Source organism: Apis cerana, linkage group LG5, assembly GCF_029169275.1.
Source record: "Apis cerana isolate GH-2021 linkage group LG5, AcerK_1.0, whole genome shotgun sequence".
In the NCBI taxonomy this organism is placed as follows: Eukaryota; Metazoa; Arthropoda; class Insecta; order Hymenoptera; family Apidae; genus Apis; species Apis cerana.
The window spans coordinates 8,519,226-8,540,320 of record NC_083856.1 but is presented as its reverse complement, the minus strand read 5'-3'; the positions used below and the strand labels follow the sequence as shown (position 1 = coordinate 8,540,320).

The following is a 21,095-nucleotide window of genomic DNA, read 5'->3' as shown; positions in this document are numbered from 1 at the left end:
ATTTAATGGAGAGGTGGATGGTTCGTCGATTCCATCAGGTGGGAACAGAAGAGAGAAATTTATCAGTGACGGGGATTTACGACACGAGTGGTGACGAAACGCAAGAATCGAGTAGAATTCGGAGGAATCGTAGCAACACCGCGGGATTCGTTCGATCGAATTGATAACACGTGATGTATTACGCCGCACAATTTACGAGAGAAGGGAGGGGGAGGAAGAACGAAAACGAACGTACGAGTAAAATATCGCTCGAAGCTTTGGAAAAATTTCTCTACGTCCGTTAAGAAATCCTGGATAATTTTCTCGTTCGAAATCTTTGCCATCGAGAAAGAAATTTAATCGAATAATCGAAAGGAATGGCAGGGTCGATATTTTATCAAAAGCAAGAAATTCGATTTTATTTACGATGAATATCGATTAAAAAGAAAAAAGACGCGATTAAAAGAATTATACGTACAAAATACACGTAGAGTCTGGCCCCAATGATTGTCCATAATATTCAATGCATTGGACATTTTTTTAATTAATTTATTCCCGTAGCAAAGGTGAGAAACAACGCATTTCCATTTATACGTACTGGTTATATACTGGTTATACCGGATCAATACTTACGTGTTCGGATAATAGAAGCTTATCAAATTCAGTTAATCATTATCGCGTTCCATACAACGTTCCATCGCGATAATGAAAAAATATTGGCAATTGTGCAACACGTATCGCGTTTGATCTTTCCCACTTGACGATATTAAAGATTAATAACAATAATCGGTGCTCGCTCGCTGTTCCGATTCTCGCTGTGTAAAGGATAGCGCGTTATTGGGCATGGAGGCTCGTGTATCAAAAGGAATTTGCCGGTTGTCAGGATACAATTACTCACGTACCTTGATCATGGTATAAGCTCGGCTTTCCTCGTGCACCGCCCTCTTTTGCCGCTTCTCCATCATCGAGTACGCCTTGGCCCATCGTAATCCTTCTTCCTGTGACACGACACACCACGTTCAACGTTCAATCCTTGGATAATCCATTCGTTCGTGCTTACTACAAAACTATTCGACTTCTCCTCCAAACAAAATCCGCGCCTCGTGTGTCAAATCGCGATACTTTGATCCCTTCCATCCAAATATTTACCCTCGATTCCGTGCTAGGCGTACATTTGAACGGAATCGAAAACGGGTACACCGCGTATCGCGCATCGTCGTTGCGTCCACGCGTAAACCTGTGTACAGAGTTGGGAACAGAATCGCGGGAAACGCGATTATCCAAACGGTTGGCGGCCGAGCCTCTCCACTTGGTAACCACGATAAATGATTTACCGTGTTAATCGACTTCCGTTCTGCTCTATCGAAGGTTAAATCGGATTATTAAAAGAGTCGAACGATATTTTTCTAATTATATATTCACACAGAAACCTTAAATCTACCCTACTCCGATTTCGAGCCGGGTTCAGTTGAAACTCGAATTAAGAGTCGTGTTTTTATCAACTTGTTCCCAAGCACGCTCTATCGAAGAATCGATCTCTGTAGCGATCGTCTTCTATCTGATTCGATTTTCGATCTCTGTTTTAACTCGACGATGAAAAATACGGTTCGTTTTGAATACGAAACGGATTTCGCATTGCGGGGCCACGCGTCGTTTCCAACGACGGTTAATTAGCCGACAAAAATTAGCCGAGCTAATTTCGCCCCTTTATCGCGCATTTCCAGTTTCTAACCTTAGAGAGATGCGGACTACTATTTTTTCCTTTTTTTCCTCCTGCTACTTTAAATTGCGCAAACATCCGACAATGGAGAACGGAGCTCTTTTCGTAGGTTGCCGATTCGTAATGCTCCTTTTCCCCTCGTTCTCCACGTTTAATAAAATCTCTAAATAGAGGCGAGCGATATTGTTATTTTCATTCGAGCGGAGGACGAATGAGAATTTTTTCCGGCGTTTATGATCGGATATCATCTCGTAGTTAATTTATCGTTACGAACGCACAAACAACTTTTTGTATAGAAAGATATATAGAATATCCGAGAGAATTAGTAGCCATTACCTGTAACCGCGGTATCGATTATTCGATTTCGTTAATGATTCGTAACGTGGATGAAATACGTTAGTTTCGGCGGGAATGCTCCCCATTAATCACCTCGTTAGATCGATGACAGTACGCGAAATTGTTATAACGAGATATATATTTCGTTGTATTTGTACGTTGCATTAATAAATGAAGAGAAGAAAGATAGAAAAAGAAAAAAAGAGGATAAATTTTCGATCACAACCGATATAATAATCACCGTTCCAAGGATCGTGTTTATTACGTGATTTTTTTAACCAGTTGTCGTATAATAAAGATAAATATTTTCAAGATCAACGTCGATTTCACTCGATTGCATTTATGCACGACAATCTGAAAAAAGAAAAAAAGAAATTGCTCGAAACAAACCCGTTGACGAGGTCGATCACGTATCATCCTCCTTGTCGTAACAATGGTATCACGCGGATCCAATCGGACCCATACGCATTATCATAATCGATATTTCGTTAGCATAATGAAACGATACTCTCTCTCTTTCCCTCCGTTACGAAATGGAACGTCCACACGACACATAACTATACATACGTGATGTGTGACCATCGAAACGGGAACAGTCGCGCGATTAAAATTCTCTCCGCTTCGAGATGTCGTTTATTTGTTTAAGGTAGTTAATCGCGCACAAAATTCACACGCCTTTTACCTTTTATCCGGCTATTTGTTTGTGGCTTGTTAAAAAAAAAATATTCTCCCTCTTTTTTTTTTTTCATTCGCTTCATCTTGCACGATATATTTGTAGATTCTTTTCCAATCGAGAAGGTTGTGTACAGATTCCCCGCTGTTATTTTCAAATAAGTTTTCGAAACTCGATCACTATTAACTGCGAACAGATTAAATTCATGCAAATTCGTCTGCAAACGATGAACAGTGTTCTCTCTAGAGAGGCTGTACACATCTACCGTACTTGTTTTCCAGCTAATTGTCCGTTCTAGTTCTAGTATGGATTAGAGTATTTTTGCAAACAATCTCTAATCTCGCTGTAGCGTAAGATTGGATCGAGGTACACTCTTGGCATCGCAGGCGCAGTTTTTTAAAGTAAACAACGTGCTACGAATTGGCTAGCGGATACACCTTACACTCATGTTCATGTGGATAAAACTACGCTATACATGCTTTGTACATTATATACACACACACACACGGAGGAAACATACGAAACAAGCAAACGCGGGCTTTAAAATTTTCATCTCGATTCGGAAATTGGACGATTATTTAAAAAAAAGGAAGAAAAAAAACAGAGGATGGAAGGTCAAACTGCGAAAGAAATGGAAAATTAGGAAAATAGTTGTCCGATTCGAGCCGAGAACTCTGGCGGCCGGCCAAGCAACCCCCAACTATTTCGCCTACACCTCGCCTGTTAAAATTCCTGGCTCCAGTGTGTCCTGGATCACTCCCCCTCCCACTAGCCCGATCTGCCATCCACACAAACACACCTCCTCGTTTCCAGCCTTCCGGCTTCTCTCCCGATTCTCCCCTTTCCTTTTTCCACGATTTATGTTATTTTTCTGGCCAAAGTTTATCGCCCCTCTTCTCGTATCTTTCTGTTCCGCGCGCCACCCTTCCGGCCGACGTTGAGAAAATTATGTGTAAAGAAATGCAAAATGTTTGAAATATTATTGGCCTCGCGGCGAAAGAGAGAATTTTTGGACCCGAGAAAGGAACTACTTCGCGATCCACGATATTACAACTCGACTTCCTTTTTTTTTATCCCCCTTCTTGCCATCTCGAAGAAGGACGTTCTTCGAGGTTGATTTGGTTGAATCGATCAACGAGGCTTTTTTCCCCAAATCATGAATAAATCTCGTCAATTTATCTGGATCGTTCATCCCCTACTTAAGACCCGGGTATATCGATCTATATAACACGATACGTTTACGCTACATTTAGCACGTCGATCAAGAATCGGCCATTATTCATCCGCGACTGGCTCGTGACGAGCCAGTAGCAGTAGCAGTTTGATTGAAATTCACCACGATGCAGCCAGACCCTCGTTCCAAACCCGATATTGAATTCGTGGCTCGAACATTATCGAACACGTGCTCCCCAACCTCGTGACACTCGGATGATTTTCGGCGGTACTCGGTCAGGTAATAAGATAAACTCGGAACGAACTTCACGGCCGATTCATTTACAGCATCCCGTTTAAACTTGTCCCTCGAAAATCGTTTCAAATCCTCGTATCTCTGCGCGTCTGTTTCTTTCGAAGGCGAATCGCGGATAACCACGTGTAAACGATCCGTGAAATAGGTTGGCGCACGATTACCAGCGTAAAACGAACCGAACGTTTGTCTGAGTAGAAGCCACGCACCCGTTTATCCGCCATTTTGAAATCGTTTCGCGACTCGTCGTCGAGTACATTCGAAAAGATTTATTAGATATCTAAATTAATGTATCGTCGACTTGACGCACGAAAAGAATCTTCGAAGGCTCGTGAATTAGGGGAATGTCGTTAAGGCGAAGCACCGATGAAACTGAGCTAGCAAGCTCGTGTCGACGAGAAAGAAGGGAATAATACTCCCTCCCCGATGTGCCATTCTTTTCAACCGGTCGACCAACAGGCGAGTTAAAGTGTCGTCAACGACGGTGAACCCTTTTGTCGAGCTCAAGTATTAAAATCCTCTCGGCCTTAAGCTCTTATCACAATCGCAAGGAGGTTGCCGGGACAAAAGAGGTGGACGCGTCGAGCCGTGTACATCCACCGGGACCCTATCCTCCGCCGCTTCCAGCGAATCAACGCCCCATTTTCAACCTCGAAGTCTCGGCCTCTCTTATTAAGAAGAGAAAAGAAAAAAGAAATTTTATTCTCCGCGGTTAATACCGTGCTTAATTTATCGCTCCTGTGATTAATCCCCTGGAATTATTAATTCTTGGAAGAAGATTTCCTCTTCGAAATATATGGTGGACGCGTGAAACATCGGGGAATCCGTCGACTTTCCCCGTTTTCGAGAAGGAGGAAGGATTTTTGGGTATTAAGAAAGAGCGGATCTCGAAGATCGAGATCTTGTTTGGGGCAAAGTTAAACCACTCGAAGGGGGCATTGAAAGACACGCTCGAAGAGGCCTCGAGATCGTTTCCCGGAATTTCCTTATATATGCTTGCAATCGGCCCCTGTGTGATCCGCAGTCTTCCAGAGAGAAAGATCTCCACGATTTAATCGATGATGAAATTACGGCCGTCTTGATTCCAAGTAGCCTGCCCGGAACAATGCGGAAGTTGGAAAGTATCGCGAAACTTGAACGAGAAACTTAATCACAACGTCTCTCTCCCTGATCGAGCTTGGAGGATTGTTTAATCTAAAAAGCGGCCTCGCTCTCTTCCGGCCCAATAACTTTCCCCGATGCAATTTCGTCTCCCTTCTTCCTTGTAATTAGCATCCAAAATTCGACGGATAATCCGATTCCGGTCAGATCGTCGGCGAAAATTTCCTCGTCGAGTAGCTCGCCGCCATCTTCCTCCTCCACGAATCTTTCTCGATACTTTCTCCTTCAATTTCAAATCGAATATTCTCGAGAGGAAGGAAAAGAACGAGAAGTTGATGATCTTTTGGTGCAATTCAAACGAGCAAGAAAATCGAATGACTTAATTTAAAATTGTATATATATATATATATATATATATATATATATATATATATATATATTTGGATTTGTTTATACTTATTTCTCGAAAGAAGAATGGAAACCGTGTTCCACGAATAAATTGTGATTTCGCAAGAATGTTGGAGGACGTAGGCGAAGTTTACCGAACACGATCATCGACGTGATGACCGTTGGAAAACGGTTGAAAGAACGGGCGTAATAATTAATGCCCGACACGTTCTCCTCTTTGAGAACGAGGCTCGATACACCCACGTCCATCGAACGCCCGTCGCTCTTGGCTGTGATAAAGTTGCAAACTTCTTTTCTCTTCAATGTCTTTTCACCTGAACTTTTTACGATCTCCTTCGATATCGACCCTCTCTCAACTTAAGATTAACCAAACGACGAGAATTATGATTAATCTCTCCCTTTTATGGATGGGATATGATCCTGGGACCGATATTTTTTTTTTTTTTTTAATCTTTCGGAAAACTTGGTTAAGCAAACGACGAGAATTATGATCATCTCTCTACTTTTTATGGGCGATAGTTTTTATTCTTTGAAATTGTTCCTTTGAACTGTGTGAAAGAGTGACGAGGAAGATGACCAATTCTATGAAAGAACTGAGACAAAAGATACGAATTAATTCTAAATCTAAATCATAAACATATTGAAATACGTATCATCGAAGAGCCTGGGAAACTTATTTTCAAAAATAACAATATTTAAATTATTAAATCAATCTGTATCGATGGAACATTCGTCGAGTCGCGATTTTCACATTTCCGATCATGGAAACGTAATATTAGAAGCCATCTTTGATCGATACTTGTCGTATAAAATTTAGCTTAAGCTAAATCGTGGCTAAGCCTGATATTAAGGGGGCCGATTGAATAACGAAGAATAACGAAATGATAAAATTCGAAGCCACTTTAGGAAAATTTGTATGAAAAAAGGATTTATGCGCGCGTGTCGAAACTCGCCACACATTTGCTTTAAGGAATTAACCGAGGCTCCTCCGTTTAATCGTGTTATTATCTATTAATAGCCGAGAAGTATTCATCCCCCGGAGTCTCGATAACGGATGCAAACGCGAGGGTTTCGGCCGTTAATTTCCCTCCAAAATCGATGAACGCCGCCGAGATTGAACAGATTTAGAAATTTCGTTGTGCACGCTCGCGGAAAACTCGAGATGAAAATCGTGGAATATTGAAAATTGCTGCATATACGTTGTACGTGCAGAGAGATAAAAAAGTATGTTAAAAAAAAAGGAAGAAGAAGAAAGATCAAGACGAAATGGTGCGAAAGTGTGTCAAAAAAGCGTGTCGAAAACGAGACTTTTTGTTTTCGAAGAAAAATCGATCGCGGACTTTGATGCACGTGCACTTGAGGAGGTAGAATGTAGAGTAGGGTCGTGTTAAGTGCTGCTTTGCACGGGCTCAAGTGCACGGGCTTCATAGAAAGAACTTTATGATCGATTTTCCGTGCAGCATTCTGTCAAAAATTCTTACTCTACTATTTCTCCTGACTCGTTGTGATTCTCGATACACCCTTTATATAGATATATATATATTGGGCATGTAGCAGTTCGATAGCAGCCGATGAGTAATGTTGTTGGCCTCGACCTCGAGAGTCTCGGTTGGCTCGAGTCCTCGATAAGAGATTTAATCGTATTGGTCGTGCGGGAAATGCATTCAACATCGAGTGATGAAAAGCGTAGCGGTGAAACGAGCGAAGTGAAAGTTCATCTCGAATCTTTGAACGAAGGGATAAGGAGGGATCATTTTTCTATAGGCGTGCGAGGATAGACGAAAGTTGAAAGTTGAAAGATACGTTTACAGGCTAGTAACAGAGATTAATGCTAGATCTACTTGTGCGGGTGAAGAGATGTTGGAGGGGGGAGAGGGGTACACTCACCGGATTCTCCGCGAAGAAAGCGTCTTCTTGACGTTTCGTAGGCAGATCCAAGAAGACGGACGATCTAGACCGGTCGTAAAGATCCACGTCGACGAAGAAGTCGAAGAGGGGGGCGCCGTTCACCCTCAACAACCTCGAAACTAGGGGTGTTATGTCGACCGGTGCAATGCTCTTCGGCGGTAGATAGCCCCCGAGTTCGCGTAAAAGCTCGTAAACTGAAAACAAGTGATCGTGAACAAGGTTTCTTTTTTCTTTAACGAGGTTTCGCCAAGGATGGAACGATAGAGTGTGTGTGCGTGTGCTAACGGAATTCATCGCGAGAAAAGGGAGGAAGGGAAAGAATAACGGTGATGGAAAAATAATCGAAAATTCTCGGCAACAGGAGAGGTTTTTCATTCAAAAATCGATATGCGTCTGTTCGACGAGCACGGACAACAATGAGCAGGATTTCGACATCCGGTGGAACAAAGTTCAGATCCCGATATATTCATCTCGCTGTTTAACGAGCGACTTTTCATCATCGACCATTTCGCGTCCATTCTTTGTCGATACGCGGCCCATCGTGGATGCAACGATAAACCGATGAATAAAAGGCGAGCACGTCGGTTCATGCGCAGCATACGGATGGATCAACAACGATCTTATCTAGGTTTACGATCGTCCTCTCGTTCGGGGAGAATCGACAACCTTCGATACGTTGCTATCGAGAATCTGTCACGCGTTTCGCTATGTTTGACGATCGTCGATCTTGATCGATTGATATTCCCGATTACGTCACGAGTCGTGGGACGAAATAAGGGAAAACTAGGTAATCGAGAGGTTCGGTCGATGGACGAGTTCGGCCGAGTTGAAAAAGTTGGATTGAACGTATTGGCGACGAACGAAAGAGAATTTAACAGTGACATCTCGAACCGCGAGTGTAATATTGTCCCTCGTAAATATCGTTGGCTGAGCTTTACGATTTATTATTTATCAGAAACGTTCAACCATCTTGTTTTCGTGATCATTTTACCAATTATGATTCTCAATTAAGTAATATAATTTTGCTCAACTTATTCTTCTCGCCAATAATTCATATCAGCGATTGAAAAAAAGGGAAAAGAAAATTTGGCCCTTTCAGAACTCGTCCCTTTCCTTTCCCTTTTATTTTTGTTGCGCATGCCGATGTCATCCCAGGAAAATTGCACGTTCGAATATACACGGTCGGTGGAGAATTTCCATTAGAAACTCGCCCCTTTAAGAGGAAGGTCTGAAGCGAAGCACTAAGCGGCAAAGCTTAGAGCTCGATAAAGATGGCATCTTGGCACGGTGAATATATCCACGTTCTCGAAATCCTGGCAAGTTCGCCGTTAAGTAAAGGTTCGCGTGATTTCAATCGCGGCGAACAATCGCGCGCGCCTCCCCCCTCTTGCACGTACGAAATCGACATCAACCACCGCGTCCTCCACCCGCAATCCACTCCCTCCTTGCGCCCCCTCGATCCTTGTTCGTCTGTATGCTCGCATGACGCAAGCGACATACACGGATTGCTTTCGATCGACGAAATTCCTCCCTTTTTTTTCATCCCCCGTCTGCCCTTCATCTCGCGTTTAAAGTTTTCTCTAAGAGTTTTATATTCTAAGTTTTTTATTCGTAATAAAATATCTCTCCGTTTACGAAAATACCTCGCTTTATTCGGATTCATTGTTTATTATTAATTGTTTAATTATTCGAAAAAGATTATAATATATTAATAGTGGAAATGCAGGAGCTTGTTATGAGAGAGAGGTTACGTTTTTAAGTTTTTAATTAAGATCGATATTGTTGCTGGCACTTGTGGTTATCGCGTCTGATATTTGCCTGTTGCCAATTAATTTATTCGCGGTTTATCACAACGTGGGATTTTAACGAAAATTTTAAACGTAGAAATTTTGTAAGTTTAATGTAACTATTCGAAATCGAAGTTATTCCGATTAAAAATTAAAAAAATATGTTATAATAATAACAAAGAAGAAAACATTGGTTCCATTACGTTGAATGAAATCTTTATAATAACGTAATTATATGTAACTTTATAAGGAATAAAGGAGTTAATAATTATCTTATCAATTAGTTCCTTTCTCGCAGAATTTCTTTCTCAAGAATACTCGATCGTTCTCTTTCAATAATTAAAAATTACGTTACGATAATACAATATAATAATAACAACGAAACGTTCGTTTCATTGTGAAATTAAAATAAAATGATGTTAATAATTATCCATCCACCCATTTTTCAATTCTCTTTTCAATAATATAATATAACAAAAACAGAATCTTCGATAATATAACTCTCGAGGAATAAAGAAATTAATTATCCAACCAGTTAGTCTCTTTTCAATTCTCCAAGATAAAAATCTCGGAGAATATTCGATAAAAACTTCATTACACGCACACGTTACAAAAATATAATACAACCATAACACCATCTTCTATATATATATATAATACGCAACTCTGGAACAACAAACGAAGAAGTTGACAATTTCCTCGAACAGAGATTACACCCCTTTTTCGATTCTCGATAAGGATAAAAGTCTTTCTATAAATTAAAACTTCATTATCATCCCCGATGGACGCGTCATCCGCCCCGGGGAAGGGAATAAAATACCCGGCGCGGTTGGAAAACTTAATTTAGAAATCCGCAATTTCTCTCGGTCCCTCGATGTGTGTGTATTATACCTTTCCAACTCTTTCCACGCTAACGAGATAATTTTCTCCGCGTTTCTGGCGGCCGAGGCCGGGTCGGCAGTTGATTTCACTCGCGTTCGTAATTAGAGGCGTCCTAACGAAACGCGCATACGAGCGAGTAGCCGGTTGGATCGAAAACGCGTTTAGAGGAGGGAGGGGCGAGGCAGGATGGAGAGAACAATCCGGAAGTTCCATTTCCGCAACCCACAATCTTCCCCGATTTCCTAGGCATGGAAATTCAATCGGGATACGGCCGGCTACCGGCTTTGAAATTAACCGTGCCCGACCGGCTTAATTCATCCCTCTCCATTCTCTCCTCGAGAATCGACCATTTTCCCAACTGTATCGTGTATCATCGTCACGACAAAACGTATAACCGTAAGGCGAAACGTTCGTTTCTCGAGCCCTTTGAAGAATGCTCGAAGATTTCGCGTGGGTGGAGAGAGAAGTTTAAGAATCATGGTATACCGAATTTCAGTTAGTGAATCGATACTGTATGATTCGTATCTGTTCAAGGTCGCTATTATCGAATGCTTCTACTGTTGTATGTATATATATAAAATTATCGAATCGTTTTCGAATCGATGTTTACTTTATCAGAGAGAGAGAGAGAGAGAGAGAGAGAGAGAGAGAGAGAGAGAAAGGAGAAATGGAAATTTCCGTCTCTTTCGTCCGAAAGGAGAAAGCATCAAACACGATCGATTGAAAGCGAAGCGCGTGAAATCAATTGCGCGGCATAAAGAAAAGAAAGAAAAAGAGAAGAAGAAAAGAATGGCGCGAGAGGTTTGTCGCGCTCCTTAACCCTTCCATTCAGTTCTGGGTAGCGACGAGGAGACGTGAACTTCCGGCTTTCAGGGGAAAGTGCACTCTTCCGCGTCGAGAACGACTTTGACGAACACTCTCGTGAAACATCCACCTGCCTGTTGTCTCTCCCCCCCTCGAGTTTCCATCGATGGATGAAATTATCCTATCCTATTTCCCACGCCTCCTCCCCCTTCCTCCAATCCCGAAAAATCCGGCAAATCCAACGAAACTGCACGTTTCCCAATGAGTTGAAGAAAGTTACGGAAGTGTCTACCGATCGAGATTGTCCTTGACACGGTTTCCGAGTCGAGCATTAACATTGGGAGGGAGGGAGGGGTTAAAAAAAAGCTTCTCGTCATCAACTGCCAACCCTCTAACGTGCCTCGATGCGATGTCTATATATAGAACTACTTTGGTACTACCTTGCTTTTTTTTCCCCCTCCTCCCTCTTGCCACAGTTATTCCGTGTCGAGTATTCCTCGAGAAATTCTACACTCCTTTCACCGCCCCCTCTTCTAAGTCGAAACTCACGAACCAATTCTTTACCACTATTACAATTTCTCGACGAGCTTATTCTAGATATCGATCACTGGAACGGAATATAACAACTATTCCTCTCGTATAATATCCGATAAATTTATTGCTGATAAATAAATAAATAAATAAATAAATAAATTCAGGGAGGAGGGGAGGAAAGTTTAGTTTCCAAGTTTTTCTTCATCCGTTATTGCTCGAACTCGAACAATTTCCGTGTTCCAGCACGGAATAGTTTGGCCGACGTAGACGTAGGAGTAAATCATCCGACCGTACGACGACGTAGCTAGCTCGAGGCCAAATTGTCCAACCTTGACACCCTTGGCGACTTTCGCCTCGTCGTTTTCGTCGTTTTCTTATTTGCCAACGGCTTATAATCCCAACGCTTGCCCCCACCCCCGCCTCCACGATTAATCTTCCCCCGTTAATTGGGTAATGGATCGTCGTCCGTTGCACGAAACACGTCGGCATGGTACAGGTGCCGGCCCGGTAATAATCGATTCCTCGCGTTCCATCGTGCCACGTATATATATCCCCCTCCGCCGGAGGGGAAAACGGCTCGATTGTCTCGGAGCGTAACTCGTATCTCGAAACAGTGGCCGGGCGAGTAGAATAGAGCGGTTACAGCTCTCTGGATGGAGACAGCCTCGGGCGATAAAGTAGATTATGATACACGAACGGGCAAGGATACGTCGATCGTGATAAGTGGAACGAACGATAAACAAAGACAGGTGGATTAGGCATAGTTACGATAGTTAGATCTTGATCGAAGTGAAGGAAACATATGTCAAAGTATGTATATCATAATGTCGCGATAGGGACAAGTAGAATGAAGTATCCGCATTGTGTCGAGTAGAACGAATTGGTTATACGGGTAGACGAGGAGAACGAGCTAATAATAATGGTCGAACAAGTGGAGTAAAATTGTCCTGGCTCGGCAAGTAGAGCGGGATAATCGTTGTGGCGGCAGCTTGTTCGTTTTAAAGATTAGATACGTGATGTTAGAGCATCGTAAAGAGATATACGCGGTATTTATGCATTATGTTTTTCTCCCGTTTCTCCCCCTCCGTTGATTAAAATAGAAATCGACTTCTTCGAGACAATACCACCCGCTGTACTACTTTGAAAGTTTGCAGGCTTCGCTATGGTAACTATACCGGTACAAAGGCGATACCACGAATTATAGTCGAGTCCTTTGTGATGACATATATATATATATATATACGTAATACGTATAGTAGGATTTAGCGTGAATAGAAGCGCGAGCAATCTTGACCGTGAAAAGCTTAACCAATTCCCTCTCTTATCCTTGGTTGTTACAATTAATCCAAAATGGAATCAATATCGAACCATTCCAACGAGAACAAATATCCTTTCTCTCTCCCTCTCTCAGTTCAGATTTCAAGCGAAAGATACCGGAATATCAAGCCTCCCTTCAGAAGGTACTTGAAAATGAAATTTGCAGAGGGAGAGAAGTTATCGTGTTACCAACCAGCCATTGTAACGCTCGAAGCAAGAGCAATTCTATAGCAAATTGCAGAAGGGTGGCGAAAGTCGTTCGCGATAGCGGCGCGCGGGCCACAATAACGAAAATGTAGAAAGCATCGTCCCCTGAAACGAGATAATGAGAAAACGTGGAAATGCCTGAGACACGGTCGATCTTCAATAATCGTGGATAATCGAAGTTGGACGCAAGCAAACAGGGACGCGAATATCTCGACCTTTCGCGAGGATCGAAATACGATCGACGTTCGACTCGAAAGCAGAGTCGAAGAGTCAGCGGGGGAAAAGTGGGTCACGGATCGTGACCCGCCAAGACGCACGCGAACCGTTTCCCCTATTCTGCTGCATGCGTGTACGCTTTTTCACCGCCTCGTGTCGCGTTTATCGTACGCACGCGATCAAGCCCGCTGCGCAAAAGAAACCCACCTCCATCGTCTTTTCCTCCAAGGACTCGTTCATAATTACGCACAATCGAGGGGATAGCTCGAGTCTACGATCAAACACCGCGTGAAGAAAGAAGAAACGCTTTTCGCAAAACCAGAAAAGGTCTTCCCTTGCGCGAATCTTAAAATGATAGACGGTGAAACAGGGTGTTAACAACAGCGAGATTTTCGAGGGAGGAAGAAGGCTATAGTTTATTGCTTTATTATTCCGTTTTATTATTCCTTCGAGGTTGGTTGGATACGACGATCGCCGATGGGACCTCAACCCGTTCTCAAAAGTTTCAAGGTTTTCCACAATTATTGAGAGCGATACCAGCCAAGCTTTTAAACCGCTTAAATGATTTATTTCCAGAAGAACCACCTCTGCGCTTCCTCCCCGAACTAACGAGAACGAGAAAACGAGCGTGTAATCACAATTGGAAAATAATTTGTGCCGCGATCGAAGACGAAACAGCATGTTCGAATACGTCAGCCAAGTTTTTCCGACTCGTTTCTTACTGTCGCGTGATCGATTACTGTCCGCCTATTAACTATTTTTATCTATCGTTCCGGAATAAGAAAGGCGGTCGTCCAAGGTTGTTCGAGACACTGGCAACGATTCGCGTGGTGGTTCGAGCATCTGCGAGAGGTATGCGGAACGACTCGATTCCGAGAGATTGGCAAACGAGCCGCGACCACACGCGCGACCACCCGTAATATCCACTAATTGTTCCCCGATTAATTACGCGCCCACCCGCACACAGCCGGGTACAACCGAGCTAATCCGCCGCTGACATTATTATCCGGGTGATTGTCGGCTACGTTATCGGCTCTTGCGTCGACGTCATCGGCGATCAGCAACCATTTACACCAGCCAGTATCGTCGATTCGAATCTCGATCACGGTTCGAGTCTCGTTTCTCGAGGGGGGTGAATCGCTCGACGAGGTTCAATTTATTTTGCTTCGAGTTTTATATCGATCGATGTTGTTCACGTTGTTTCGATTCGCGTCAGTTTAAGTCTAGTTGCGCTCGTTCGAATTTCTTGAATTATTCGCGGTTGGAAATCGTTGATTCGTATCACTGAATTTGACTCGAGTTTGAATAGCATTATCGTTCTCGATCGTTGTTCGAATTTCGTGTGAAGACGGTTGAAAAGAAATCATAATCATAGTTGAATTTACTTGACTCGAGGCTTGTGCTTCGATGTCAATGTGTAATTCATATTGAAGGAAGCAATTCGTCGATTCGTACCGCTGGGACGATCGAAACTTTAATGCTAATTGGAGAAGCGAAAAGTTGCCCCATCGTGATCAATGGACTTTCTCACGGTTTTGTAAATATAAATTATTCACGAGCAATATTCATGACGTAACAGTATCGTCGAACGCATTTTAACCATCGAAAGGATTTTATTGTAATATAGCGATATAAAAGAGCGAGCCAAAAGCAATTCAACTTCGCTCTTTTAAATACCAAACTTTGTGCATCTCTCTCCTCGACTGGACACTACGAAACTCGATCTTTTTATTAACACATAAAATATACGCGTAATATTAATAATACGAGGAATAACTATCAGAAAAATCCCGACGTCTTTCTATTCTGAATAATAACGTAACAGTCCATCTATTACACATCTGGCGATATTTTAATCCATCTCTTCTATCGATAAAAATATCCCATATCTCGACGAGATCCCCTCCTCTCCCTCCTGCATTCGTATTAATTCGCGACTCCTCATATTTCTTCGACCTGGTCGAGATCGATCCGTCCATAAATAAACGCACGAACGAATAAAAATTCTTTTTCGACGAGGAAAGGAGAAGAAAGGAAGGAAAAAAAAAAAAGAATTCGAAACGTCTCTCGCCATAAATCACGAGACTGGTCGAATCGCAGCCAGGATCACCGCTACTACCGGGGGAGAGATCTGATCTGATGGAGGAAGAAGAGTCTGGAAATGGCCGCCGGGTAGGAAAGAGAGAGAGAGAGAGAAAAAAATTGTTTCATGCATTGGAGCGCGATGTTACCCCTTCTCCCTCTCCCCCTCCTCCCTGAATGCAAATCGCGGCGAGATAAAAAAGGCAACGGGCTGACCGCCAGCAAACTGTCCATCCCAAACGTGGCGTACGCTTCGAGAGTGCTCGCTCCGCGAACATAATCCGCGAATCAACCCCCGAAAAACTAGCCTCTCTGGCTTCTATGAAGGGAGAGGGAAAAAAGCGACGCGTACGTGTGTGCGCGTTTCACCATCGAGACGAGCTAATCGATCGACATCCGCGTTTTTCGAACCTCGTTCTTCTCCTCCTTCCCTTCCCTTCCGTTTTCTTCTCGTTTCTTTTTCTTGCGAATTTCAATTATGGTTGAAAGAATTTTTTTTGCCGCTCCGCGTTGCCGTTCACGCTTGAGGTCTCGCTTTAAAAAAACGGGCCGCCGAAAACCACCACACGGCTATGAAATTCTACCGCCGTTCAATTAAATCCGCGTCAGACGAAAAACAAACTTTGACCCTCGCTTTGACTCCCTTTCCTCCCCCGTTTTTCACGAATTTTATAACTCTATCCATCTAGCGGGATTTTTTTTTTTTTATATATAGATATAGTTGGTGAAAATTTTAATTCAATTAACCCAGAAACGTGTATGTGGGTTAATAATTATCCAACGTGTGGTACGGATAGCCGTGTATGCACCAAGATTTTCAGCAGAGAAAACCGACGACCGGCTTAACAGTCAATTAACGTCGAATGATGCACCGAGGGAGGCCGTTGTGCGCCCCCTCCCCCGCCACAACAAAGCGTGCTTTCCGTTTTCCCGCTCGACGACCTGCTCGAACAAACTTCCAAGGCCCGTATCGCGGCCTTGAGCCGCATTTCCATTCGATGTGCACCACAAATTCTTTTTTTAATCGTCAAGGAGAAGGGAAGAAACGAAACGCGCGAGCAAATGCAAAGAGCAGAAGTAAGAGCGAGAAAAGGGGCAAAGAGGTAGTAGGAGCGGTTTAGTTTCTTATTCGAGGGAGAAGGTTAAAGAGCGCATCCTGTGCTCCAAATAGCTTTACACGTGGCCAATTGCAATCCGGTTTCGTAGGCATTGATCTAAACCTGCGTTAATTTCGCTTTGCACGGCTGAATCGGTCTAAAGTCTCAAATCTCCAATCCATCAATCTCCCTTTCGCCCTCTGCATTGTCCACGAGTTTCCGCCCCGCTGCTTTCTGCTTAATCTCTCGATCGTATTTTCGAAATGGCGTTAAACAGCATCGATCCCTGGGACCGAGAAATCGTGGAACAATATTCGGCATTTCGAAAAACCTTTCCCATTTACGAAAGCCCTGTCATTTCTTCCCTTTTCGAGCAAACGCATTCGAAACGTAAATTGGAAAGCAGAGGGGATGATATAGAGCAAAGGGACGAGGAACAGGGAAGACTTTTTCATCGAACTCGTGGCGCGCATGCAAACGTGACGGATAACGAGATTACGAGCCAAGGACAATCCCGCTATAAATTTCTCCTTTAAACTTTCTTCGAATCGCGGCTACTTGGAATCCATTTCTAGCGGAAATGGACGGAGAGAGGGAGAGAAAGAATGGTCGGTGCTTCTCAGACGAACGTGGTCAACGAAGAGTATCGATGATCGATCGTGTAGCTTTAAGAAGCTAACGTGGAATTGAACGATAGGCCGGCAAAGGATTTCTGAGGAGGGGGAAAGCCACGTGGTCGTTTCACCCGTTGCATTACGAAGGGTAAGAGGATTCACTCCTCCTCTTTTCTTCCTCGCTCTTTCTCTTTCTCTCTTCGATACCTGACGCGATTATTCCGTCATTTGTCATTTCTTCTTCGAGGCTAATAAAGAAGGCGAATACTCGTTGGAATTTCGTTGGAAATTTTCGTGGAATCGTTGCTCGATGTAAACGAGTCGAATGAATTTGGGCGGGATGCGATAGCGGTCGGTTTAATCACGGTTTAATCAAACATTCCGAAACGATTCGATTCGATCGATCCGGGCGCTGTATTTTCAAACGGACAATCAAGTGCGATGCGACAAGTCTCTCGTCGACCAACGAGACCAACAGGTTCTCGTCATCCACGAGTATCTCCGACGTTTTATTTTTTTTTTTCACCGAAAAATTCGTTTCGAAGAATCGAACGGTTACCCGATACTCGATACTAAATATAAACTTATAAACGAGCAAAGATAAATCCTATTCGAGGTCGAAACAACGAAACGATACACGCGGATACATTTCACCGTGATATTTCGACGAAACCTGGCTCTCGCTTCGATTCATCTCTGATTAATGCCACCGTCCGACGATTTGGCGCCGATACTGATTGATTAATCGCACTGTCGGCCGTATATCGCCTCCACCACCGACTACCCGACATTGCCTCGCTTCTATTCTTAGACCGCCTACATTGACTTTCTGGGTTAAAGCGTGCTGGGTCCTATGACGTGAGAGTTACGGCCAACCAACCAACCGTTCTTCTTTCGAATCACGGATTTTTCTCCCCCTCTTTTCTCTCTCTCTCTCTCTCTCTCTCCTACTCGATCCTCCGAAAATTTTCAAGCCGTTCGTTCGCGGAAATTCGGCCACGAGATAAGTTCTCGGTTCACGAAACGACCTGTTCGCAATCAAGCTTTCCTTTCGGATGAAATTAATTCGCTGGAGGGTGGTTCCCGAATTTGGCGGAAAAATATTTCAGCGTAAATAATAGCGAATCTGTTTTAAAGAAGGGAGGAGTGGAGGACCGCCTCCTCTGAAGTTTCACTCGACTCGACGCGTATCGTTAGCGCAAATGTCTTTGTCGGAGTGGCGGTTTCGTGGGTTTTGTTTTGTTGGTGAAGTTTCGATTCGGTTGTGAAGATTGGGCCGGGCGTGGTTGTATCGGAATTTTCCGAGAAGGATTTTTAAAAGGGGACGAGTTTGGAAACGGTATAATATACGTGTTCTTTTCGTATCGTTCGCGATTCTCTGTAAATTTTCTATCCCAACGAATTTAAACTGTAAAAAAGAATTGCATCAAAATCCATCGTATCGCTCGGATTTTTCTGATTTCGCAATTGTCACATAGATTTTAACGAAACAATTCCAACAAGCCGAGCGGCATCGAATAATCTCGCACAGGTTGCTCTCTTTCGCCCGAATTCTCCTCCATACCGCTCGTTTTTCCCTGTTTCCCTGCAATTCTCCCTCTCTCTTTCTCCCTTTTTCCTTCCACGGCTTTTCATCGCTCAAGCCGACCGCAATCCCATCCTGTAATTCGTTTCTTTCACCATCTACTGCACACCGCCACCACCACCAACAACACCGTCTTCCGTCACCGCTTCTTTCTCTCTCTCTCTCTCTTTCTCTCCTCTCTCCACTACGTTTTTTCTTTTCTTTTCTTTTCTTCTTTTTTTTCAACCGATGCAACATCTTCTGCCCGTCGTTCAGAGTACAATGCAAGCGAGAAGAAGAGAAAAAGGGAAGACGCGAGAAAGCATTAGCGCATCGAAAAATGCGCTCTTCCCTTTCACGCCGATCTTTTCTCCCGTTTCAACAAATTATTATGATATCCATTGTCGTTTACTCGTCAACGAGAAAAGAGAGGGGACCAGAGACGTTTTCTTGATCTTTACTGTGAATCAACAAATGCGTTTCCTCTTTTTTTTTCTTATCATCGAGAAGAACGATAATGTCATGTTATTGAAATTAAGGGTAGATTTTAAGCTCGTGGTTAGTAGCTCGTGGAAGTAAATCGGAAGTTAATGTAATTCCAAACGATTGAAGTTATAATTGCCGATCGATGTAACGATATTTTTCTCTCACAAATAAAACGAGCGAATGGATAAAATCCATTATTCGAGAATTGTTAATCAATTCTAATTCTTCTTATAATTTCAATCTACATTTGCAAACATATATTCCGAACGACGAGATCGAAACAATCTACGTTCATTTTTGGCAAATGAAAAATGAAAGTATAGTCTGAAACTTGCCCATAAATCGGCGGCAACTTTTCCCAAGTATACGAAGCACGAAACGTTTGTCCGCAATGTTGCACGTGTTGCGTTTCGTATCGCGGCAACGGATTCATTCATATATTCAATCGGTTGCGCAGATGTTCTTCGCCCCCTTTTTCCCTCCTCCTCTGCGGGGATTCAGCCGCCGAGATTCAGCCCTCGCTCGGCCGATCGATTATTCATACTCGCGCGGCCAATAAAAACCAACAATTTTCGATCGTCGAGAGGATGCACGTCCCAAACCTGCAAACATCGCGTGTCCGCATTCGCCGTTGCAGAGCGCCGTTTATATCGTATTTACGAACGCCTCCCCGTGATATTTTTATTCCACGTTCCACGTTCGCCTACGTTCCTCGGGCTGAATAAATATTTCGTCAACTCGGATATTTCTAGCCGGATAATTCTTGTTTCTCTTCTTCTTCTAAATATACCGTGAAATGAATCGTGGAGACGCGTGGGACGAATTAAAAATTGTCACGGTCGATCGACGAAATTGTTATTTGAAAATGATCCAGAAATCGTTGTTACGCACGATCCCTCGTTCTTGCCTTTGACAGACGAAATTGGAGATGTGGATGGAGAATCGAGTCGTCTCGATTGGACAGCGGTCGGATATTATTGACTCTTGTCCGGTTCTTTTAAAATTTACTCGTATTTATTTATCTGCGAGATGAACGAGGGTCGAGTTGAATTTCTATCGCGTTCCCTCTTTCGAGCTTAAATTTCGATCCAATCGCAGAAAGGACTGTACCTCGAATATCCCATACCTTCCCCTCGATACTCCAATATCCGAACAAATATGTATCGGGCGAGGCATAAAATAAATCTTTCGCCAATAATGCCGTTCTTCTCTTCTTGTTAAATCCCTACGAATCGCAAAAGAAATTGCGATCCGTCGCGTTGGGATGTCGAATTGCGATCGTGAAAGTCCCCTGCTTGGAAGGAAAATCAAGGGAAGAGCACGAGGGGGAGGGTCGTAAACAGGACTTGAACGAGTTGCGGAGATGCGCGGTTCAATTTTGATCGCGTGCGGAGCTCAGAGAGAGAGAGGAGAGCGCGAATGTGACGCATCGTGTGCGGAAACGTGTCGTTAGCGTGCGCCGTTATTTCCGGCAACGACGCCGCATTTGTCCGTCACGATACCGCTGCATCCGTTTCGAGTTTAAATATCGGACTTACCGGGTGTAAAATTCACCGGTTTCTCCCTGAATTTCAAGCATCCGTTGTAAAACTGGCCCAACTTCTCGAACTCGCCCACCATGTGACCGCTCTTGTTCGCCATTAACTCTGAACAGAAATTAATTCAAACGTGTTATTAATCTTTACAAATACTTTATACATTGTAAGAAGATGTTCATTGTAGTGAGATTCGAAAGATGATCACAAGTGATCGAAAGATCGGAGAAATATACGCTTATTTTTTTTTTCTTGCTCTTTTTAAAGGAGAGGAATTTATAATATTTCGTGAAATATTCTTCAGACATGTTGGAACGGTGAATAATTCATAGATGACAATGATAGGAACGATATGGTTTGTGATAAAAATGATCAACGAT

The 21,095-nt window shown here is 43.2% G+C and overlaps 1 protein-coding gene and 1 long non-coding RNA gene across 5 annotated transcripts in view; one reads left to right on the top strand and one right to left on the bottom strand.

Annotated features, from left to right (window-relative positions):
• LOC133666093 (uncharacterized) overlaps positions 1-21,095 on the top strand; it is a 62,702-nt gene that overhangs the window by 20,147 nt on the left and 21,460 nt on the right. The gene's annotated exons all lie outside the window — the stretch shown is intronic.
• LOC107994434 (kell blood group glycoprotein homolog) overlaps positions 1-21,095 on the bottom strand; it is a 64,289-nt gene that overhangs the window by 24,745 nt on the left and 18,449 nt on the right. For 2 of the 4 annotated variants that reach the window (XM_062074868.1, XM_062074869.1), the window contains exons 4-6: positions 20,719-20,826; positions 7,570-7,784; positions 882-977 (exon numbers count right to left, since the gene is read on the bottom strand). In XM_062074868.1, coding sequence (XP_061930852.1) covers positions 882-977; positions 7,570-7,784; positions 20,719-20,826 — 419 coding nt within the window. The remainder of the gene's footprint in view (positions 1-881; positions 978-7,569; positions 7,785-20,718; positions 20,827-21,095) is intronic. The other 2 variants (XM_062074870.1, XM_062074871.1) reach the window with 1 other exon arrangement.